Source organism: Fusarium verticillioides, chromosome 5 (genome assembly GCF_000149555.1).
Source record: "Fusarium verticillioides 7600 chromosome 5, whole genome shotgun sequence".
NCBI classification, from domain to species: Eukaryota; Fungi; Ascomycota; class Sordariomycetes; order Hypocreales; family Nectriaceae; genus Fusarium; species Fusarium verticillioides.
This window is the reverse complement of record NC_031679.1, coordinates 2,886,314-2,907,007: the sequence shown is the minus strand read 5'-3', so window position 1 is coordinate 2,907,007 and position 20,694 is coordinate 2,886,314. Positions and strand designations below refer to the sequence as shown.

General features: G+C 48.2%; 5 protein-coding genes across 21 annotated transcripts; 4 read left to right on the top strand and 1 right to left on the bottom strand.

Moving 5' to 3' along the window:
• Positions 1-6,621: 6,621 nt before the first annotated feature.
• Positions 6,622-11,200, top strand: FVEG_08980 (hypothetical protein). Of its 16 annotated transcripts, none has more exons than XM_018897890.1 (9): positions 6,622-7,470; positions 8,127-8,446; positions 8,881-8,954; positions 9,280-9,799; positions 9,855-9,902; positions 9,956-9,988; positions 10,044-10,127; positions 10,187-10,220; positions 10,289-11,200. In XM_018897890.1, the coding sequence occupies exons 3-9, from the start codon at positions 8,884-8,886 to the stop codon at positions 10,312-10,314; spliced, it is 816 nt and encodes a 271-aa protein (XP_018755652.1). In that variant the 5' UTR covers positions 6,622-7,470; positions 8,127-8,446; positions 8,881-8,883; the 3' UTR covers positions 10,315-11,200. The 16 variants fall into 16 exon arrangements, with proteins under 16 accessions (XP_018755652.1, XP_018755647.1, XP_018755650.1 ...); XM_018897879.1 differs by having other exon boundaries at positions 8,127-8,616; positions 10,289-11,129; XM_018897888.1 differs by having other exon boundaries at positions 6,622-8,446.
• A 991-nt stretch (positions 11,201-12,191) lies between these two features.
• On the top strand, positions 12,192-15,263 carry FVEG_08979 (murein transglycosylase). The gene is made up of 3 exons (XM_018897877.1): positions 12,192-13,066; positions 13,117-13,554; positions 13,666-15,263. Exons 1-3 carry the CDS (start codon positions 12,961-12,963, stop codon positions 14,553-14,555), a joined length of 1,434 nt encoding a protein of 477 aa, XP_018755645.1. The 5' UTR covers positions 12,192-12,960; the 3' UTR covers positions 14,556-15,263.
• A 36-nt stretch (positions 15,264-15,299) lies between these two features.
• Positions 15,300-17,426, top strand: FVEG_08978 (hypothetical protein). Of its 2 annotated transcripts, XM_018897876.1 has the most exons (2): positions 15,300-15,984; positions 16,054-17,365. In XM_018897876.1, exons 1-2 carry the CDS (start codon positions 15,980-15,982, stop codon positions 17,165-17,167), a joined length of 1,119 nt encoding a protein of 372 aa, XP_018755644.1. In that variant the 5' UTR covers positions 15,300-15,979; the 3' UTR covers positions 17,168-17,365. The 2 variants fall into 2 exon arrangements, with proteins under 2 accessions (XP_018755644.1, XP_018755643.1); XM_018897875.1 differs by having other exon boundaries at positions 15,300-17,426.
• Positions 15,845-19,219, bottom strand: FVEG_08977 (hypothetical protein). Its single transcript, XM_018897874.1, has one exon. The coding sequence runs from the start codon at positions 18,238-18,240 to the stop codon at positions 17,428-17,430; it is 813 nt and encodes a 270-aa protein (XP_018755642.1). The 5' UTR covers positions 18,241-19,219; the 3' UTR covers positions 15,845-17,427.
• A 616-nt stretch (positions 19,220-19,835) lies between these two features.
• Positions 19,836-20,297, top strand: FVEG_16493 (hypothetical protein; the record flags this gene model as incomplete). Its single annotated transcript, XM_018905716.1, has 1 exon — positions 19,836-20,297. The coding sequence occupies one exon, from the start codon at positions 19,836-19,838 to the stop codon at positions 20,295-20,297; it is 462 nt and encodes a 153-aa protein (XP_018755641.1).
• Positions 20,298-20,694: the final 397 nt, after the last annotated feature.

Genomic DNA, 20,694 nt, shown 5'->3' with positions numbered 1-20,694 from the left:
GCGTTTCTTGCTTGCAGGAGAGAAAAGAAAAGAAAAGATGTGAGGTTGAGGATGACAATCCAAAGTGAAGAAGGGAAAGAAGAGGAGGAGTAGAAGTAGAAGTAGAAGTAGTTTATTAGAAGGGGAGGGGCAAGTGGTGTAGTAATAACAATAACCTAGGTAGGGTACCTTACAGTGGACGGAACGGCAAAGATTCAGAAACAGGCACAATAGACAGTTTACAGCGGCATGCATGCAGTAACAGGCTCACTAGAGTAAGGTACAGTACGTACGGGGCAGATTGCAACGGCCACGACGGTGGTGATGGTTCGGGCCATGGATTAGGATGCATGCATGGGCATGCATGGATCAGGGCATAACAAGGGTTTGCTCTCGCTGCTGCTGCTACTGCTGCTGCCAGGGCCCCTGTTACATCTAACAGGAACAGTCTAACAGCGTTGACGAACGGGGGTGGGAGGCGTTCCAGGCCTAGACGACAGGACAGGGCATGGGGGTAAATTCAGGGCCTGCAGGGCATGGCATGTGGCTTGGCTGGAGTTGGGATGCTGCAACATGAACAAAACCAAAACAATACATCCATCGCAGACGGAACAAGTCGTGGATGATGATTCATCTTACAGTTCCTGTCTGGGACTCAAAACAAATACTGCTACAACCAGATCTGAGGCTCTAAACGGAGACAAACTAGACGACACTATACTATTTTAGCCTGGCCATAGACTGCGCGCGAGACGAGACTAACACAAGACAAAACCTGCAGTAATGAGACACCCAATTTCTGGGGTTTTGTGGTTTCTTTGTTTCTGTTTCGGGGGGTTCAGAAAAAACCTCAGACGAAAAGAAAGTGAGCTTGTGAAGCAATAGCAACGATCGTAATATTACAGAAACGCCACCGATGACATTGGCTTGATACAAGTCTGCAGTAGTCAAGCCTCAATCGCGGTGAAGGTGAGATCTAGTCTAAACGGTTCGACAGATTAGGAATATGGAGCGAACACCACCGTCCGCCACTATCATGAATCAATCTTGTTGACTAGGAAGATGAGATGGCATGGTCCATCCCAAGCGAGCCTCAAAATGATCACTTACATGCTGCAACTGCAGCTGCACAACACCACACAAGAGAAAAGTCGTTGTCAGTGACGGATACAAGATCCGCCGCCTTGTCAAATCAACTCACCCTTGCCTGGTAAAACGGTCACCACCGCACGTAGCGTCTCCCACTGTTGAAGAAGTGATCCAAACATCCATTTACCACCCCCGGTTCAGTACTCGCTCGTACAACGGATATTGGCAGGGCCTGTGCGAGTTTTAAACATACTCTTCGCCATCCTTGGCATCCGATCTCTACAGCACAGCACAGCACAGCAGCACCTAGGAGAAACTGTCTCCCGTCGGACCAGACACGCATATACTGTGCACTGTCCCTAGGTACTGTAGGTTTACGTATGGCCTCTGTGGGCTTTCCCTTGTGTTCGTTACTTGATAATCAATCACTTGTCCTATTCTTGAATTCAGTCAGTCAGTCTCTCTTTAGCGGGGTCGTGTTGCGTTACATCGACCTCAGCTTCAGGTGCGCGATGCGCGTAATAATTCAAGGTGCCCTTCCATTAGTTGATAGCCTTGTCTGACTCTCCAGCGCAGCACACAAACTGCTTCTTGGCAGCTAACCCTGGCGACCAGCAGGGGTTCATATATTGCTTCGTAATTGGACGGTCCCTGATTTTGATTTGCACCTCTAGTTCCTTCGACCTCGTGGTTTGGCTGTGGCTGTAATAATCCCGCTGACTGTCCATTCGAGGCTAACATCCATCGCGCGCCGCTGCGCTGTGATCCATGATCTTCTGGAGGACCGTGATTAGGTCCCAAGCTGTTGGCTGCAGCTAGCTAGCAGACTACGTACTACTACTGGCCCGGGCGTAGCAAGTAAACACGATCGGGGAGTTGGTGGTGTTGCTGATGCATAATTCTTGGTGTTTCTGTATAAGGCAGCTGAAGTAAAGGCCGCTACAAGGAGATGCTCCCCCCAAAAGTTTATCAAACCCCAAATGTTTAGTTAAACTAAGATCCGGTTTCGTTTCTCTCGCCTTCTGTTGGCTCCAGCAAGTAACTATCAAAAACTCGAGACGAGTCGAGTCCAGATACGTACATATTATCCTTCCTTGGCCGGCTTTGCACGGTGTTTGGTGGAGGGCATGTCATTGTAACCCTGTCGGCTATCGTTTCGTGATAGGTGGGTGCAAGATATGCCGTCCGTTTAGACGATGCGCACATGCCATCGACGCCCCGATTCACAAATTTGCGGGACGACAAGCGCCTGTCTAATTTCAACATGCAGTGACTTGTTTGCACCTTTATTAATTAATTAGACTTTAGGAAGTTTTATCTTCATCTGTTGTTGTTTGGTAGGATTAGGGCAAAACAACTTGGACTCTGATATCATACATATCACTTCTTGACCTGAAGCATCAAGATCATCATCATCATCATCACCCACTAACTCTCTGGTCATGATGTTTCTTGTCTCAGAGTCACTATAATACTACTCAAACCCATATAACGTTCCTTACCGTCGGTTTCGGTTTCTACCTTAACAAAGCCTACTAATCTCGCCGCTTCGTTAGCTGCCGCCGCGCCCCAGGCCCAAGGTTCAGGGATCCCCCCTTGAAACCCGCTAACGCACTGGCGTAATTTCACCTCGGTATCAGGGATTATATTAGTCCAAAAGAGATGGACATTTGCGAACTCTGTGGACCGTCCTCTGCTGATTGGGCGGCTTATTAACCTCAGAATACTGGTTCTGTGCTTTCGACACTTTGTTTTTACCTTGTCCGTCAACAGACTCTGTCCTTATTCCTATTGTGGTCTTCTGTATCGTGTCTTGTCCTGGCAATGTGCCGTGCAGGGGAAACGAGCTGAGTTTGCGGCACAAACGGAAACATTCGTTCCCCAGTTACAGAAAACAAGAATGAGAAACACGGCCAAGCGAGACACAGGATGTACACGGATACTTCGATCCCGCTGTCTTACGCTGCTCTGATCGTCGTCCTTCCTTGCAATTCTGAGTGGTTTGAATACGACTGAATCTATTCGTCTACCTATTCTTAGAGCCCTGGACGACTAACACGGTGTCATGGCAAGATGATCACCAGGTGGTGTCGGGCGGTCAACCGGCCCTTGGTAGCGAAATGCTTCTGTAGATTGTGACTCTGTGCGTGCGTGTAGGTAGTCGATCTCACTCCCCTTGTCCGAGATCTTTACGCGGCTTATGGAGTACCCCCCCATGCATATCGTATTGCAAAGCATTGGATCCTTATGAAAATACATATGCACTAGTGCTCCGTACCTGCAGCACGGCTCTGCTCTGTGGCGCTAAACAAAACTGCGAATACCTTCAAGCTTCAGATATCTGATGCACACTTCTAACATGACAGCGTCAAGAGAAACACATTCTCCAGCTCGGATCGAAACATTGCCGGAAACCGGGTGCTACTCTACCGAGTTGGCAGGAGGTCCCATGACGCCGGATAGCTGTCGTTCCTGTGTGAGCTCGAGTCTGAAGCAGCGATCAAACACGTCCAGATCCCGAAACTCCAAGATCTGAGATTCCCAGATAAGTTTTAGATAACCTCAGTTTTGGGTTTCTTCCATGCAACCTCGCATGCATACGAAATCCCGATACATAATTCCTCGACTATTACTATTGACTTAATCCTCCTCTCTTAAGCGCTAAACATTTTACGCTGTCAAATGTTTGCCAAGTCGCAACAGTTCCCTTCTTAGACTTACCTCGGCAGTGTTTCAGGAGTCTGTGCGGTTGAGATGGTCATGGCTGTTTGGGTCCCGGACTGGGGGCCCTCAGGCTGTCCTGAGAAAATGTTCTGGAACTTTGCTCTGCACGGGGACAGAGATGCAGCTATCGTGAGTTGTTGGTCAAGCGGCGAAGGGCCGTCTTTTTTTTTTTATATATATAGCGGGATATGCTTGCGAGAGAGCACTATGTACGTGTAAGTCCACAAAACACCTGCAGGGTTCCGTGTTGATGATAATTTCGTTCGGGTTTTGTCTTTATTGATTGTGCTACTAAAGTAAACTCTCCATATATAAAGACTTTTTTTTAAAGTTGTTTACGTGTTTTGTGAGATTGCTCATGACACCGGCAGATTCATCTCGTGTTTGTTGAAGGTTTCTACTCCATGGTTAAGCAATGCCTTGTGTTCTTTGACGCCACATGTCTATCTTGCAGGGCTGGCGTTTCAATATTCACCGTTATATAAGCTTGTAGCTTGAAACGCGACCAGAATGTTTGAGATTCCCATTATCCAGACCTACTTCCAGTCCATACCCAGAAGTTCCCCTACCCACTGGAAGCGTAAGGTAGAAGCAAGGGTCCTGATCGCTTGGCCCTACGGACGGCTCAAGAGGTGTCCGAATATTTCGACCAGCTCTTGCAACCGGGGTGGTTTCATCCGCGGGCCTAACCCTCGAGGAACAAAGGTTTCGAAACTTGATGGTCTAATGTAACTCAAAAGAAGGCTAAAGCACCGATGCACTCCGTCTCGAGCTCTGTTGTTGTTGTTGTTATCAGGATCTTTGCTCACCGCCGCAAACTCGTATCGCGGGCGACAATTTTGCCTCGGAATGTATTTCCCCGATATCCATATTAAGGCGTGTATGTTTCATTCGCATGGGGAGAGTGCCCCGTGCTCCTCTTTTGTGCTTATTTTATTGTTGACGTGGGACATCAGGCCATCCCAGATTACAAGCGTGTTTCGAAGCGGGCGGGGATCGGCAATGCAGCTGGAGATGGCGGAGGAAGATGAACTCGATGGAGTTTGATGCCGGTGCCGGATCGTCGTGTGAATGTCGAGATTTGGTTATCTCGCCGTTGTCTTGATCTGGTAGTTCTGATGCATTCATCGTTATCACGGCTTAATCTCAACGTTCGCCACCGTTAGGGCTTGAAGGATTTCATGATTCATCCTGCTGTGCCGGGTAATCTACCAGAGGTCAGATCATAACTAGGAGGAAGAACAGTCGGAGATTATGAACCGTAGTCATTCTTAGCATCATTTTAGTCTGGGTTTTTGCTATGGATACTCGAATCCAATCAACCCATCATGAACTTAGTTTCCTTCTCCAATTGATTTCATCAGAGTTTTTATAGTGTTTTTTTTTTTTTTGTTTTTTTTTTTTTTTTGCCGTCAGCCTTATTCAGGGCTATCAAGCTTTTAACTTCTCTAACAGAGGCTTAAACAGTGAGGCCCCTATAGTAGGCCAGAATCACAGAAGTCAAGATCAGTTAAGGTTTATTTGCCTCGAGTGGCGCAATTGCTGCCTTGATCAAGCAGTATAAATACCGCCTGCAGGTCCATAGTGTTAATATACTATGCCTATTGGAGGACTTTCTCTTATGGTGTCTAAGAGGACATGTTGTAGTAGGCCTACCCTGGACAACGAAGACGAGTCTGGTATTCTCTTGACATTCATCAATTGTGTGGCTGTTTTATACGTCAGCCATTCTGTATACTTGCATTTAAATATATAATTCTCCCGTTGTTATTGAATGAGTTCAGTATCTTTGCCTGCGTGGATACGGCTTGTGTTCGAGGTGTGCCCATGACAGTGAAAGGCGGCATCATAGGTGCGGTTGAGGAGAAATGGAAAAAAAGGGGGGTCGACAGCCTCGACAGGTAAACAAGCAAAATTACTCAAGCTGCATCTCTACAGCATCACAAACATTATATTAGCCCATATCCGTTTGTATTAATTGCCACCCGTACGATGGATCAAAAACTCCGAGTCCCGGATCCGACGAGGGAGGGACTTGAGAGGTACACAGATTCAATGTCACGATCTTAGCTCGAGACGCGACCAGATTGCCGGGTATACCCCATTGTGTACAGTACTTGTAGGGTGGAGAATCGGGGCAGATCCATCATTTCGAGAGATGCGGCTCTTGAGGCCAGCCATCCTCAAACGGCACGTACCGCAAGACAAGGTACATAGGTTCAAGAAACGGTGTCGAGACTACATCTAGTACAAATCTGTCATTCAAAGTGAGCTTATTTTCAACAACACCTCGTGGTTGTTGGAGATAAAGTATGAATTGATCACGTAGAGTGGGGATGACATCTTGACATCCGACAACAGAACGAAAAATGAAACTAACAAACATAGGAACGTGATAGACGACATATGAATAGTTGCAATAGTCAAAAGAATAGTAGAGGACACGTGAAAGGACCGCCTTATCCTACCAATGTTATCGCTGTATCACGCAATGCAAAATGACAGCACGTCACGTAGATAGAGGCTGTCAGTGGCTGCTAGAACTGAACACGAAAGCCTCATCAAAGAGATTTGATCCGTTGCGACAAGCGAAATAGAGGTTGAAAAACGCCGACAGCCGTATAATTAATCACCAACAGGGATTCATTGCCTGATGGGATGATATCGTGAGATTAGACCAGTCGGTGAATTATTAGACAAGGAACGCCATCGACAAGGGAGAAACAGATCATGTCAGATAAAAAAGGTGACGTACGCGATGAGACTACCTAGACTCATTAGATGAGCGGGATTGGCAATTGCTGATACCAAGGGCAAATCTCTGCCACTCATCACTTCAACTGATTGAATGCCTGATTCTATGATAAACTTGTACGACGATAACTGAGGCTTGACCAAAGGTGGCTTGGCAATTTACCGGATCAACCAAAGAAACGAGAGATTTTCATTAGCGGGTGGGGAACGAGAGCACGTACCTCTCAGTACTTGTTTTCGGGATGTTTCCTGCTGGAAGAGATAACATGCTCGTCATCAGCGCACTGTATGAGTCCGAATAGTTTATGTGGCGAGAGACAGTGTGATTATAGAGCCAAATTCTAAGCTATTCGCGCCTCGGAAGCGTCGGTGACCCACTTTTAGCGCAAGCGTCGTAGCTTTCTGTCACGCCTGCCCACCTCTTTTCGCCCATTCCATTCTCCCCTTTCCACCAAAAAAAAAGGGTAACCCACGACTACCTCCCCCTCCCCAGGTCCCAGCGACTTCCAAGGTCCTGCCCGAGTTACTTTGCCTTGAGGTACCGTCCATCGTTCCTCCCTCCCCCAGACAAGACCTGTCTACCTACGTCTTTTTTAACCTGCCGCATTCAATCCACCTCAAACTCGACCTGACGGAAACAGAGTTGAACTGAGGTGAGGTATCTATCCATTGTACAATCCATACCTTATACGCCCAAACCTCATCCTCAGTCAACCTAGTTGTGGATCCACTCACAGCATCTGTTAAGGCTGAGTGAGGTATCTCTATCTCTCTATCTCTCTATCATTCTGCGATTGCGACCTGCGACAGGCGAGCAAAACGACTTGACTTGTGACTCGACTTTTACATTGTGTCGTCACCGTCGCAGACAAACAAGACGCGCATTTGCTTGCTCGTTCCCCCTGGGCCTTTAACTCAACTCAAGTAAGCATTTGCTATTCTATATCCTGTCCCATCATCCAATGCCATTTCCTGGGTTTCATTCTCACTCATTATTGCGTCTTTACTCGTTGAAATGAAAACCTGTACATGTTTTTGAGCGCGCGTCCTGTATCTTCCGTCATTGCCGAGTTGAGACTGAGCATAAACTCGCTCACTCTATTTACTCAATGACTCAATACTTCACCCATCATCATCAATATCACCTGTCGCATCGCATCGCATATACCTACCTGCCCATTGTCTTGTCACGACCACATTCCTACGTTTCTGTTCGCTACGTACCTCACATCACTCGCGTCTTATCGCAGACACGTTACGCGTGTGTCCGCCTGTCCTCTCTTTGTCCGGCTTGCTTGCATTTTCCTGCCTCGTTATAGCCCCAGCCCCAATCAATCTCTTTTCGCTCACAAGCGTCTGCCTCGTCTCCAACCACCCCCCAAAAACAACGGGGCACTCGCTGCCAATGTATTCTACATACCTTCGCCGAGACGCACGCGAAAAGCAACACAGCATCTGACCGCGCACACGGTTTAGACACGTAGAGCATCGCGCAAATTGGATTCCGTTGCACTCGAACAATTTTTTCTTTATTTCCACTCTCACCACTTACACGCCGATACTGACCCAACCTTAACCAGCGCACAAACGTTGATTGCAAGACAAAAAACCCTGATCATCACGACCAGTTGGTACTTGCGTGGAGAAAACAAACCGGCATCCCACCACATCACGTTTCAGTTTTTTACCAACCAGATCCCGCGGTTGTGTTTCCTGACGCCCTAAAATTCACCTCCTAGCACAGATCTTGTTGAGTACTTCGCAGATACTCGAGATACTCGTCTGTACCTTTCTTGTATCGACCTGGTCACCCTCACGATACTGTGACTGGTCACTGTTTAAATTCTCTTAACTTTTAACTCAACCATATTTCACGGATCAAGTAGTCAGACTTTCGCCCGTGAGTACAAATACTTTCTCTATTGTCACCACCTGTACTCTTGGTCACCAAAACCAAGAAAAAAGTCCCGCGTTTTGCGCCATCGCGCTTCTGGTGTTAATACGGAGAGAAGCACTATGAATCGCAACGCGATGCAGGCCGAGCAGGTGGACCCAAGGCTGTGGTTACAGGTATGCTGCAAATGTTATGAAGCGACTATTGTCCCGTTCCTGTCGAAATTCGATATCGACAATAGTTGCGCAGCTCAGACCCTGGTCGCGTCATCCCCAGTTTGCGCGTTCTTCAGACCCACGTTGGTTGATACACCAGTCAGAGTCATGATATGTCTTGTTGTATCGCAGACGCTAGCGTCAGCGTCTCACGACTTTCAACATCATGTTTCCTTGCTTATTGCCGATGGTTCTTTAATTTGATGGCTAACTGGTGCCTTTTAGAACATGCAGCAGTGGCAAGTCGGGCCTGTCCCGGAGTATGTCTACACCAACTCTCATCAGCCAACCGAGATGCAGTAAGTAATACGTCCTTTGATGAACGCTTCTTTCTTGGACGAGGTACCACACCCTCTGTCGATTACAAGTGTAATACGACTCTTACTGTTTCGTCACGGTTTCCCTGGCTTTATAAGGTCCTTGGTCGGTTTTTTCGAATCGTGTCTCACGACCCATTTCACCACTGATAGACCTGGCGCCTACTAAAGCTACACAAGTAACTTTCTCACATGAAAGTACCTCCAATGCCTGTAGCTTGTGGTTGTGTCGACTACCGAGCCCATTCATATTGATAATGAAGCCCTATGATTGGGAGCCACCCTGCTGACCTGCGTCTCTCAATAGCAACCCTCATCAATACCAGAGCGACATGACTCGCCGTCCTGAGAACATGGAATTCCGCTACGGCGGCCCCCAACCTAATATGGCACCGCAGCAACAACAGCAGCCTCAACAGCAGCAGCAGCAGCAACATCACCCGGCGCCTGTTCAACCTCCTCCCATGAACGTTCCTCAGCAGCCTCCAAACGGTGCTGCACCTCCTCAGCAAGTACCTACTCCCACTCCGGCGCCAGCTGGTCGGTCACGAAAGAGGCCGGCACCTGGTGCCGCTGGACCTCCTGCCACAGCTCCTCCTCCTGCCCCTGTTACCCCATCTCAAGTTCAACCTCCTGTCGCAGCTCCTCCCCCACCCCAGGCGGTTCCTCAACAACCACAACAGGTTCAGACAGATGATGCGAACGCAGCCCCAGTTGCGCCTCCACCGGCCAAGAAAAGCCGGACTAATACCCCCTGGACACCACAAGAAGAGTTGCGACTGAAGCAAATGCGAGATGCTGGCAACAGCTGGGCAGAGATTGCCAAGGTAAGACCTGCGGTGTAACCTGGGTATGATTCATGTGCTAAAACATGACGTGCAGACTTTCCCTACCAGGACAGAAGGATCTGTCAAGAAGCATTGGTACAAGGTATGCTCAACCAGGAAATGAACGGGAGGATTGATGAAGCTAACTAGATTTAGGACATGCATTATGCTGAGTTTGCAGAGGACGAGGTAGGCACCATTAGCCCTTTTTGTTGAACGACAAAGCTGACCTCCCCTTTATCAGAGCCAAGCGTTATTGAACGCCATCAAGGAGTACGAGAACAACAAGTGGAAGTCAATTGGGCAGAAGGTCAACAAACCTGCCAAGGTACGAACCCTACCCCCCGGAACTTGAGAAAACATGTAAGGTGTTGACATATGACGTAGGCTTGCGAACAGTACGCCAAAGAACACTTTCCAGGTATGTCCCGACTGCTCCGTTTTGACGACGGAGATTGAAGAAGCGTTCATTGAAACTGACATACATAGATTTGTTCCCTAATTCCAAGAGATAGGGGCGAACCGCAAGGTGGCTTTGGGGTCCTCTTGCAAGCTTCGTACTCCTGTGAGAACTCGAGAGCCAAGAGGATGATCTTTAGCCCAGACTTCCTTACTGCACAGGGAAAATACACAAAACAACAAAAACAAAGGGAAAATTAGCAGTGGCGTTCTGCACCATTTCTATGCGGGAAACTGTTTAATATTTGTTAATTGTGGAGTTGCCTCAAATGTTTTATGAGGCACGGCGGACAATGCCTCATCGGCATTGTTACCACTCTTTCGGATCGGGATACGGAAAGGACTGGAACTGGGAACTGGCGCGTAAAGGTGGAAAAATTGAAGACGAGGAGCAGCGTATGCACCTGTCGAACTGGCCTATAGGAGGAGAGTGTTACAAAGGAACGGGACTTGTGATATGAGCACGTCTGTTGGTGTAATGGGGAGAGTTGAAGGAGGATATGGCTATCTGAGGTTGAGGTTGCAGTTGAGAAAGACGAAGCCGTTTCAAGACGGACCGAGTCGGAGGGACGGAAAGGAAAGGAAGGATGACGGCAGTGTGTGTTGTTTTTTCCCATGTCTTTTTCCTTTTCGATTCTGGTTGTGAAAGGATGGGACTGTTCGATTTTAGGTTCGGTTACTTATACCCCAATGCCTGGAGTTGATTCCTTGCACACAAACATTATGGCCCTCTGAGTGATGCTTCGTGAACTGAACCAATTGCCCGTAATGAAAACATGATGCATCTGGGGACACACCGTACATATCCTGTGTATTAGTCGCTGTTTAGTTTAATTTGCGAAGACACAAAGCAATTGCCATTATTCTGCACCTACTACTTAGTCTTGCTGTACGATAGCAACACCTTACGTTGATGCTTGGCCACTGTCAGGAAGTTGGTGTTTGGCAGGCCTGTAAGATTGACCAGGGACCGCGGCGTGTCCCCTGTAGTGGGCCCTGGGCTATCAGCCTGGGCTAGGTGCAGTACCTGGGCTACTTGTCGGGTACAATGGGATTGTGTGACGGGAAATGGCGTGCCAGATGTAGATGTGACAACGGCGATGCATGATGGCGTCGAAAGGGTTTTGGAAGGTTTTCGAGTACCAATTCATCATGGTATCCATTGCTAGTGTGGTTATTGCATTGAGCTCTGGCGAGAAGGGTAAAATGGGCCGGAATGAAGGGGGCGGTACGTATTATGATGGGCAGGGATGAGTCTATGACCTGAAATCTGGGGTGATATGGATGGATGGATTGAATGGTACGGATGTTGGTTCGCGGAATGCACGGGCTTTGGACTCACGGCTTGTGGTATTGTTGAAGGAATTGGAGATACAGTGAGGTTGTAAATGGAGTCGAAGCTGAAAGTTTAATATATATAGTAGGTAACATTTCGGGTCTGAAGATCAAGTCAAACTCAATCGATTTGGTTGAACTTTGTTGGCGGACGAGGTTATTTGCGACCGCGGTGATGCAACTGATAATAAAGTGATTGCTTTGCTGTAAGAGCTCAGAGATTGAGGACTGTTGTATCGAAGACATGTTTAATGGACTGGATATTAGAGGATTCCATGGCTGTAATTGGTCTTATTACAGCTGATATCTATACGATGATGCTCCTGATGGATCACCAAGACAGTCACATCGCCTCTGTTTAGGTGTATGGAGTTCAGGGGTCAAGCCAGGATCAGGCGCGTGATCTTAGACGAACCGATCACCAAGTTTGAATAAACTCGAGCTGTCATTGGCCATTTCTACAAGCTTGGACAGTGTTATCTCCAGAGTGGTTTAGTGTGTTAGTGCGTCTAAACGAAAAAGGTCATGTCTCGTGTCTCTCGGCACGAGAGGCCCGCTCTGCCAGTCTAGCCAGTGCGCGAGTGAGTGAGTGTGAGCACTGAGGGGGACGGACAGATACGGACGGGGCCTTCTTCTTTGGGAGATCCGCTTCTCTTCTTTAATCCCTCTTCTCTTCCCTTTGGCTCTATCCTTTCCCCAGATTTCGCCTTCTGTGGTGTTGATAATCCTCTTTTTTCTTTTGCACTGTTTTTGCTCATCGTTTGCCTTCTTCCTAATCCAAGGGAGGACATCGGTGACACTATCAATCGTTTCTTTATCTTCTCGTCGCCTATTTATCTCTCGCTCAAGTCACACAATCGAGTCCCGATCGATCGAAAAAAAGCTACTCGCAGAATCTACGCGATAATTTCCAAATCAGACACTCGCTTTCTGTGGAGTTGCCCGACATCCTTCTGCTCTCGTTAAGAAGGAAAATCCTGCGTCTTCAAGGGAGATTTCTGGAAAAGGGACAATCTTTTCGGATCGAGGACGCGCAAACTGTTTTGCGGCCCGCATTCCATCGCCCTTTATCACTCGGTTCAACTGTCAATCAGAAGCCCGATAAAACGGTCGCTATCAACATCACGCAAATACACCTTTAATCACCGACAACAGCCCAAGTCGCTCGCTTGCTGGGTTGTTTCGACTGTCGTTCTTGTGTCTACTCGATTCAACAGCAGTCGCTACCTGTTTTCGACACTTCAACGTCTTATCTACTCTTAATAGCCCGATCAGATCATACCATAATACCGAACCCCTAATTCGAGGGCGCACCCGCATTAAAGCATCAGTTACATCTGTTTTTGCCCGACTATTTCATATTCATAATGTTGCGATCTCTTGTTGTTGCTGCCCTTTTGGGCGCCAGCTCTGTCGCTGCTGTCAAGTGCACGCGCAGCAGCCACTGTCCCGAAGACTCGCCATGCTGCTCCAGTGAGTTTCCTGCACAAAGTTGATGATATCTGATATCTGACATGTACCAGCTTATGGTGAATGCGGTGTTGGTGCATACTGTCTGGGTGGTTGCGATCCCACAATGTCCTTCTCACTCGACTCTTGTGTTCCTGCCCCCGTCTGCGAGGACCGCAAGATGAAGATGAACTCCCTCGATTCAATTGTCGATATCGGCAAGTATCTTGGTGATTCTTCAAAAGCCGACTGGGTTGCACAGGGTGAGCCTGTTGTTTTCCAGAACAACGTTCTTCTTACCATGCCCAAGGACAGTGTTGGCACTCTGCTGTCTTCTACTGTCTACATGTGGTATGGTAACGTCAAGGCTCGCTTCAAGACCAGCCGTGGCGCTGGTGTCATTACTGCCTTCATTCTCTTCTCCGACGTCAAGGATGAGATCGATTATGAGTTTGTTGGTACAGAGCTCGGCGATGCTCAGACCAATTATTACTTCCAGGGCATCACCAACTGTAAGTCATCCCCGTGTCGTGTCACACAACAAGGTAGCCCCTTGTTCGTGGCACAGCCATGAATCCTCACGTGACTGTATGTTGCACCTGACACGGCTGACACTCTGATAGACGAAAACTCTGAAAACATTACGCTGTCTGACACCTTTGCCAACTTTCACGATTACGAAATCCGATGGACTCCCGACAAGATTGAGTGGTGGGTTGATGGCAAACTCGGCCGAACTCTGCAGAAGAGTGACACGTGGAATGCCACCTCCAAGAACTTTGACTTCCCTCAGACACCCTCTCGTGTGCAGCTCTCTCTGTGGCCTGGTGGTAAGGAGGGTAACGCCGAAGGTACTGTAGCATGGGCTGGAGGTCCTATCGACTGGGATGCTCCCGATATCCAGAAGAGTGGTTACTACTTTGCTACCTTCTCCGATGTTGAGATCGAATGTTACAACGCCAAGTCTGGTCCCGGCACCAACTCTGGTACTAGTTACTGGTACAAGGATGCTGCTGGCACTAACGACACCATTGTTGACGGTGACAAGAGACACACCATTGCTTCTCTGATGGCCACTGGTGAGGACATGGACAAAGGAAAGAAGGAGGACAAGAAGAAGGATAGCAAGGACGATGACAAGGACGATAAGGACAGCAAAGATAGCAAGGACAAGGATAAGGACGACGATGATGATGATGAGCCTGCCACTATTCCTGGCGGCAGCAGCGGCGCGCCATCCAACGACCACGGAGACGATAGCAGCTCTGACAGCAGCTCTGGTTCCGGTTCTAGTAACACCCCCTCGGGCAACCCTGACGGCGACTCAAATGACACTGAGCCCGCTGACACCACCAACTGTGAGACCAACAGCTTTAACCAAGACTGCGCCAGCTCGGACTCTAGCAAGAGCAGCAGCAGCTCAGATGATGGAAAGGGCTCCAACGCTGGCACACGGAACGGCGCAAGTGCTCTGGCCATTATCATCGCCGGTGGTGCTCTTTTCTGGCTGTAGTCAGTGATGATGGCGTTTGATGTCGGCCCTGCCACTCCTCCCATTAACCTCTCTTTTTTCCCTTACCACTCCTATATAGCATCTCACCGCACGTTTTCTGTTTAGCATTTCATGACGGTCGGCATTGAGATTTTGTATGTAATTTCTTCTCTTTCATGTGTCCATATTCTGTTAGTAGAGGGACAATAATGGTATATGGTTTTGCATGGGCTTCTTCAAAATGAGGTATTTTTGTTTGTTTGCTGTGCATGTGATGGCATGTGAAGAATTACTGGGCGGCTTGTTGTTTAAATAAGTGATCATCTGGTCTATGCGCCTTGTTATGGAGAAGATGTGTGTTTGGGATTGAGTAGAGACGATGGGTCAGCAGACTCCTACGGATTTGGTGGCATGATGAGGACATCCGTGTTAAGATGACAGGTACTAAAATCTCACGTGCAAGCGAAGGATTAGTTAATGAAAGCAATGATAATCCGACCTGTCAGTAAAAGCAAAATCGAGTAAGCATAACCATTAGTCAAAGCGTTGAGGAACGAGACAAACCATGGCCTCGGAAGAATGGCCAACCAATTCAGCCCTACTCTGAATATGAACATTCATGGCATCATTCGACTTCAAGCTGTGTGGCCGGAGAAAAAAAAAAGGCTTTTTACCGCTGATCCAATCCCTTCTCATCTTGGCGGTCTCCTATAAACGCGAACCCCCTGCATCTCAGCTTCTAAGCGCTGGAGTCGTTATGCTCTGGGCCAATTGTCATGGGGGGAGGATCAGTGGTGAAACTCGACAGGCGTATTTGCTGACTGTGGTACCCGTTTCGTTTCATGCTGCCGTGGACATTCACTGGCTAGCAGCCCTACAACCACTGTAGCACAGCCCCTACAGTACCTTACGGACATACATTACCCCTGATCAGCGGTTGGTTGATCGCTGCTGTTCTTCCAATCACTGACGCTGCGCCTCCACTGCATGGAATGGGATGTTCGCCTTTTCACCAGTGAACAAGGCTTGACAAGAGGGGATTTCTCTTGTTCCCAGTGACTGTGCATCTGCATGGATCACAGTCCTTTGTGAGTGAGAATGGTTCACTACCTGGCCCAGGTCTCTGGAGGCTGAGGCTTACATCTGTAGCTATATATGCTCCAAACCCCCAGCCATTGATCCTTGGTCACTCTATTTCTCACAGCCGCAATCCTTTTTGCTAACATCAGTCTCCCTTCATTAAAACTACCAACACATACTTAAAAAGATTGGACTGGTTCCTGTCTCTTTTATAGACATTTTTGGCCTTTTTTCAGCTTTTGATACCCTATTCGATATTGATTGTCGATCGCTATAACAGTATACTACAGTGCTATACTACACTACGACGTTGAAACGAAACAACACAACACAACACAAAACAAGACACGCTTCACACAACAAAGATGAAGTACACTATCGCTGGCCTCTTGGCCACTCTCGCTACATCTTCCTCTGCGCTTCCTAACATCGCACGCAGCTCACACCCAACCGCCTCAGCATCTTCATCCGCTGCTGCGCGCATCCTCCTCGGAAACTCTGGCCACATCTACGTCGCCGACTTCAGCCCAAAGACGGGCAAGTTCGAGCTCACTCTGAACCAGGAGATCGAGGGCGGTAACTCATGGATGGCCTACTATGGCTCCGACTTGCTCTACGCTGTTGACGAGAACTCTGATGAGCTGAGACTCTTCAACCTTGATCTCGAGGCTAATAAGCTTACCCTCAAGACTAAGAAGGCCGGAAGTGTCGGCGTTGTTCATCTTGAGTTCAACTCTGATAAGACACGCCTTGTTGGCGCTGCTTATGGAAATGGTACCATTGATATTTGGAACACTGAGAAGGGTGGTCTCGAGTTCGTCAAGACTCTCAAGTCTCCTGGAAAGCTTGGTCCTGACAAGGAGCGCCAGGCTGCCTCTCATCCTCATCAGGCCAACCTTGATCCCTCTGGTCGCTACTTTGCCGTTAACGATCTCGGTACTGACTCTGTTGTGATCATCGACTCCAAGGACGACGCTTACAAGATCGCAAAGAACATCCCCGTCGAGGCTGGCTGCGGTCCTCGACATGGTGTCTTCTACCCTCGTGGTGGAAAGAAGGCTACTCACTACGTCGTTGCTTGTGAGCTGAGCAACCAGGCCCTCGTCTACTCTGTATCCTACGAGGAGAACACCCTTGCTTTCAAGTATCACCAGTCTATCTCTACCTACGGCAAGGACGCTCCTGCTAAGGACCCCAAGACCGCAGCTGTTGGTGAGGTCCTTCTCGCTCCTAATAACAAGGACGTTTATATCTCCAACCGTCTGTCCGGAAACGAGACCGACTCTATCGCTCGCTTCACTATCGCCGAGTGCGGAACTCTCACTTATGCTGATACCGTCTCATCTGGTGGTCTCCTACCCCGTATGATGAGTTTCAGCCGAACTGCTAAGCACGTCTTTGTTGGTAACCAGAATGGTACCAGCGGTCTCGTTGCTCTCCAGCGAGGTACTGATGGCAAGCTTGCTGAGAAGCCTGTCGCTACGCTTCCTGGCTCTGCGTTCGGTGAGCCTTTGTTCGGACCTCAGTATGTGCAGCAGATCCTCCTGAACTAAAGCTCGGAGATGTCCACTGTACTATTCCTTCTTCTTCTTCATGGCGCTTTTGGTGTTTCTCGGGCTTGATAGACCCTTGGAAATCGGGCACATTGTTTTTTCCACAAAAAGATTCTTGTTTATTAGTCAATCAGAGAAATTGACATTTGCTCTATACCCTGGTATCAGAAAAAAAAAAGACAACGCCTGCTATTCGTGATGAAAACCCTGTTACACATGTGATCACATACTGCACTGTAATCCGTACACTCCTATCCCACTTAATCTGAACTTGAATCGCTCGCCATGCCAGCTCCTCCACGCCCTGATGTATCTTCCAGACTCTCTTTGACATGGCGATACTCTTCATCTAGTATATCTGGATCTGTGCACTTGTAAGCTGTCTCAAAGTCAATGAGAACAGCATCACCATCTTGTCTGATGAGGAAGTTGTGCTTGTTGATATCGCCATGTACGATGCCTAGATCATGCAGCTTTTGCAGACTTCGCTGGCATGTGACGAGGTCTTCAGGTTCTGCAGTCCGAGCATTGTGAATCTCTTCGAGGAGGAAACCAATGACTCGCCCGTTCTCGTGAATATGGCCGAGAAACTCAGGACCGATGCCTCGACCGTGGATCCATTCGTACGAAGTCGTCTCAGCAGCAAAGTAAGGAATCTCCCATGGAAACTGCGCAAATTTTGCGAGTACCGGTATCTTGAAAGCAGGATGCGATACACGATAGAGCGTTTGGCGCACACGCTCGATCTGGCGGAGCTTGAGATGGTCTATCATAACATCATGCCAGACATTTCCAATCCCAGGTAGACTGCTTCTTCTCGTCTCGCAGAAGAAAGGCTTCCCTGTATGTCCGTCCTTTCCGACACGGCCCTCGTTCCAGTCTCCGGGGGGAAATACAGGGAGTTGAGGGAGGAGTTTTGGCTCGTATGTGCGATGTTCAGGGTCTATGAGACCCCCGTCTAATGTGACGTATCTTACGTGGGCGCCGTCGACGAGGAAGCGATACTCGCTCTTCTCGTCTGATTCAGGGTCTGCAAGGACAGCGAGAAGTCTGACGTTGTTGTTGTGTTTCATGATAGAGTGATGGATCGATGAGTAACCATAAAGGTGAATACCCTTATGGTTATGGTTATACCGGGTAGTATTTGTATATCGTAGTGATCAACACGCGATACAAGCGGTTGATGATAACGCGTGGGGGTTATAGCGAGCCACAGAACCACGTGTGGAGCTGATATGTTGAAGATTGATGATTTATAGAGAGAGTGAGCTGAGCTGAGCTAAGAGGAAGAAGGAGTCTTTTTATGATCGAATAGTCTACCTAGTCTACGGAGGGGCTTGCTTGGATAACCTTTACAGGTCTGGTCAGGTAATGCAATGCGTGCTTCTCGGCAATCTGGACCAGGACCAGGACCAGGACTGAACTGAACTGAACTGAACTGAACTGAAAGTGAGGAGAGCAGAGGTGGGAATTGCGCTTTGACTCGTATATAGTGCCCCAATACTACCTGTACGGTCGACAATTAAGCGGGGGGTTCAGTTTAAACGAGTCTTGTGATTCTAGAGCTGATGAGCCGTCGATTTCTGGTCGTGTTGATCAGCATTTGGGTACTGCAGAGCATCGTAAATGCATGTATCTATCCGCTGCATCATGTTTGCCAACGAACAGGTGGTCAATACATCGTCAGCCTTCTTGGACACAACTGGGGTCATTTCCCCTCTGTTGATCAGCTACTGAATAGGGCAGAGACTATGCCCGGAATACACGGATCAGTGCCGATAGGAACGTGTCTACCGCTGTAGACTAAGTTAGCTGATAATAAGCGAATCTGATAGTACTGTATGGTCCGCTCAGCCGAGTCATGGCCCTGTCTGTCGTGTAAGTGAGGCGGTTTCCATCCCCTGAATATTGTCATGGGGGGTTTGACAGGGGTAGGTAAGTTAAAAAGCCCTCAACCTTTGGATCTGAGAGAGAGAAGAGAAGAGGGGGAAAGAAAAGGAAACAAAATAATGAACTAGTGCAGGATGATATTGGAGGTTATGCTGATGTTAGTTGAGCCTCAGGAAAAAGCAAATATGATCATCATGCGCCATGACCCTTCTTTGGCTATGGCTTCAGCTCTAGACTACGGATGGGATGGGATGGACAGAGTGACGTGATGTACGGAGTACTTCTCCAGGTTCTTGGTACAGCAAGTACTTGGTTGATATCAGGTTACATTCTGGTCCCCAATTGGTATGTTCTTTAGCGATACAACGTGCATGCACCGTTGAATGGTGTCGTACGATTGGTAACGAGACGTTGATCGAATGCCTCAAATGGTAGATTGATGCGTTGGCATTGAAGCCACGGCAGATGTCTCTTGTTAACACCTCTCTTCATTCATTCATTCATTGACTTCTTCTTCATCTTCAACTTGTTATAGTCATGTCCATGTTTCAGCCTTTCTGCTGCTTAGATCAAGCACAATATGTCTAATATCACATCGAGTAACATCTCGACAGCCTCACATCACATCATATCATAATGGATACAATTATCTATTCTCACTACACGCATCTACCTCAACTCACATCGCACAACATTCTCACCCCCCGCAAGATCAACCGCCGTAACAGTAGCCATCGCCGCACAAACCTCGCCTCGGAGTCCATTGATTGGGACATGAATGCACGCACGTCTTGGTCTTACTCTCACTGCACTCGTCGGGCTGCAGCGCCTATATGCATGCATCCCTCCTCCATGCCGTTCCTCAAAGAAACCCTCTCTCTCCTCTCACACCATCCATGTTCAACTGCCTGCCATACATACACAATTTCTGCCTGATCCTGATCCCGTTATCGTAGACGCAAACTTAAATATCCTTCTCTCTCTCTCGCTCTCTCTCCAGGCCTCACCCGAGAGAGATAAGTATCTTTGTCCTGCATCATGTTTTGTTGATTCCGGTGTCGTTGGACGCCTCCCTCCCGTTTTTGCACTTTCATATCAATGCTTTGTTGACTCTGTTTGTCTGAAACCTGTGAGATTTGATGTATATCCCTATATCCTCGCCTCATCTGCAGGCTGCCCGACGCCATGGATCCCCAGCCATTCCTCCTCATCCACTCACGAAGCCCTTCAGTCATATTAGCCCATATCCATATCCCACTCTTCTTATAAGGAGACAATTCTCTGATAACCCAACTACGAACAACAACATCAAGATTGGACTCATTGTGGGCTTTACCCTTGCTGCGTTCCTGGCTATTGTCATCACCTTTTTGTACTTCTACTACAGATCTGCACGGTTTACTTTTAGGAAGAAGAAACATCGCAAGCACCATCACCAACACCACCACCACCACCATCATCATCATAGGAGGCATAAATCGATGAGTAGTGGAGGCTCGAGACATTCCGATAGGAGTGCTGCTCCTGCGGATGACGCACCTCCGCCTCCACCTGATAAGCCGGCAGATGGGTAGTAGGGGGAGTAGTTCTGTCTTTTGGTAAGTAAATGCTATGCTCATACTTTTATATATCCGAGG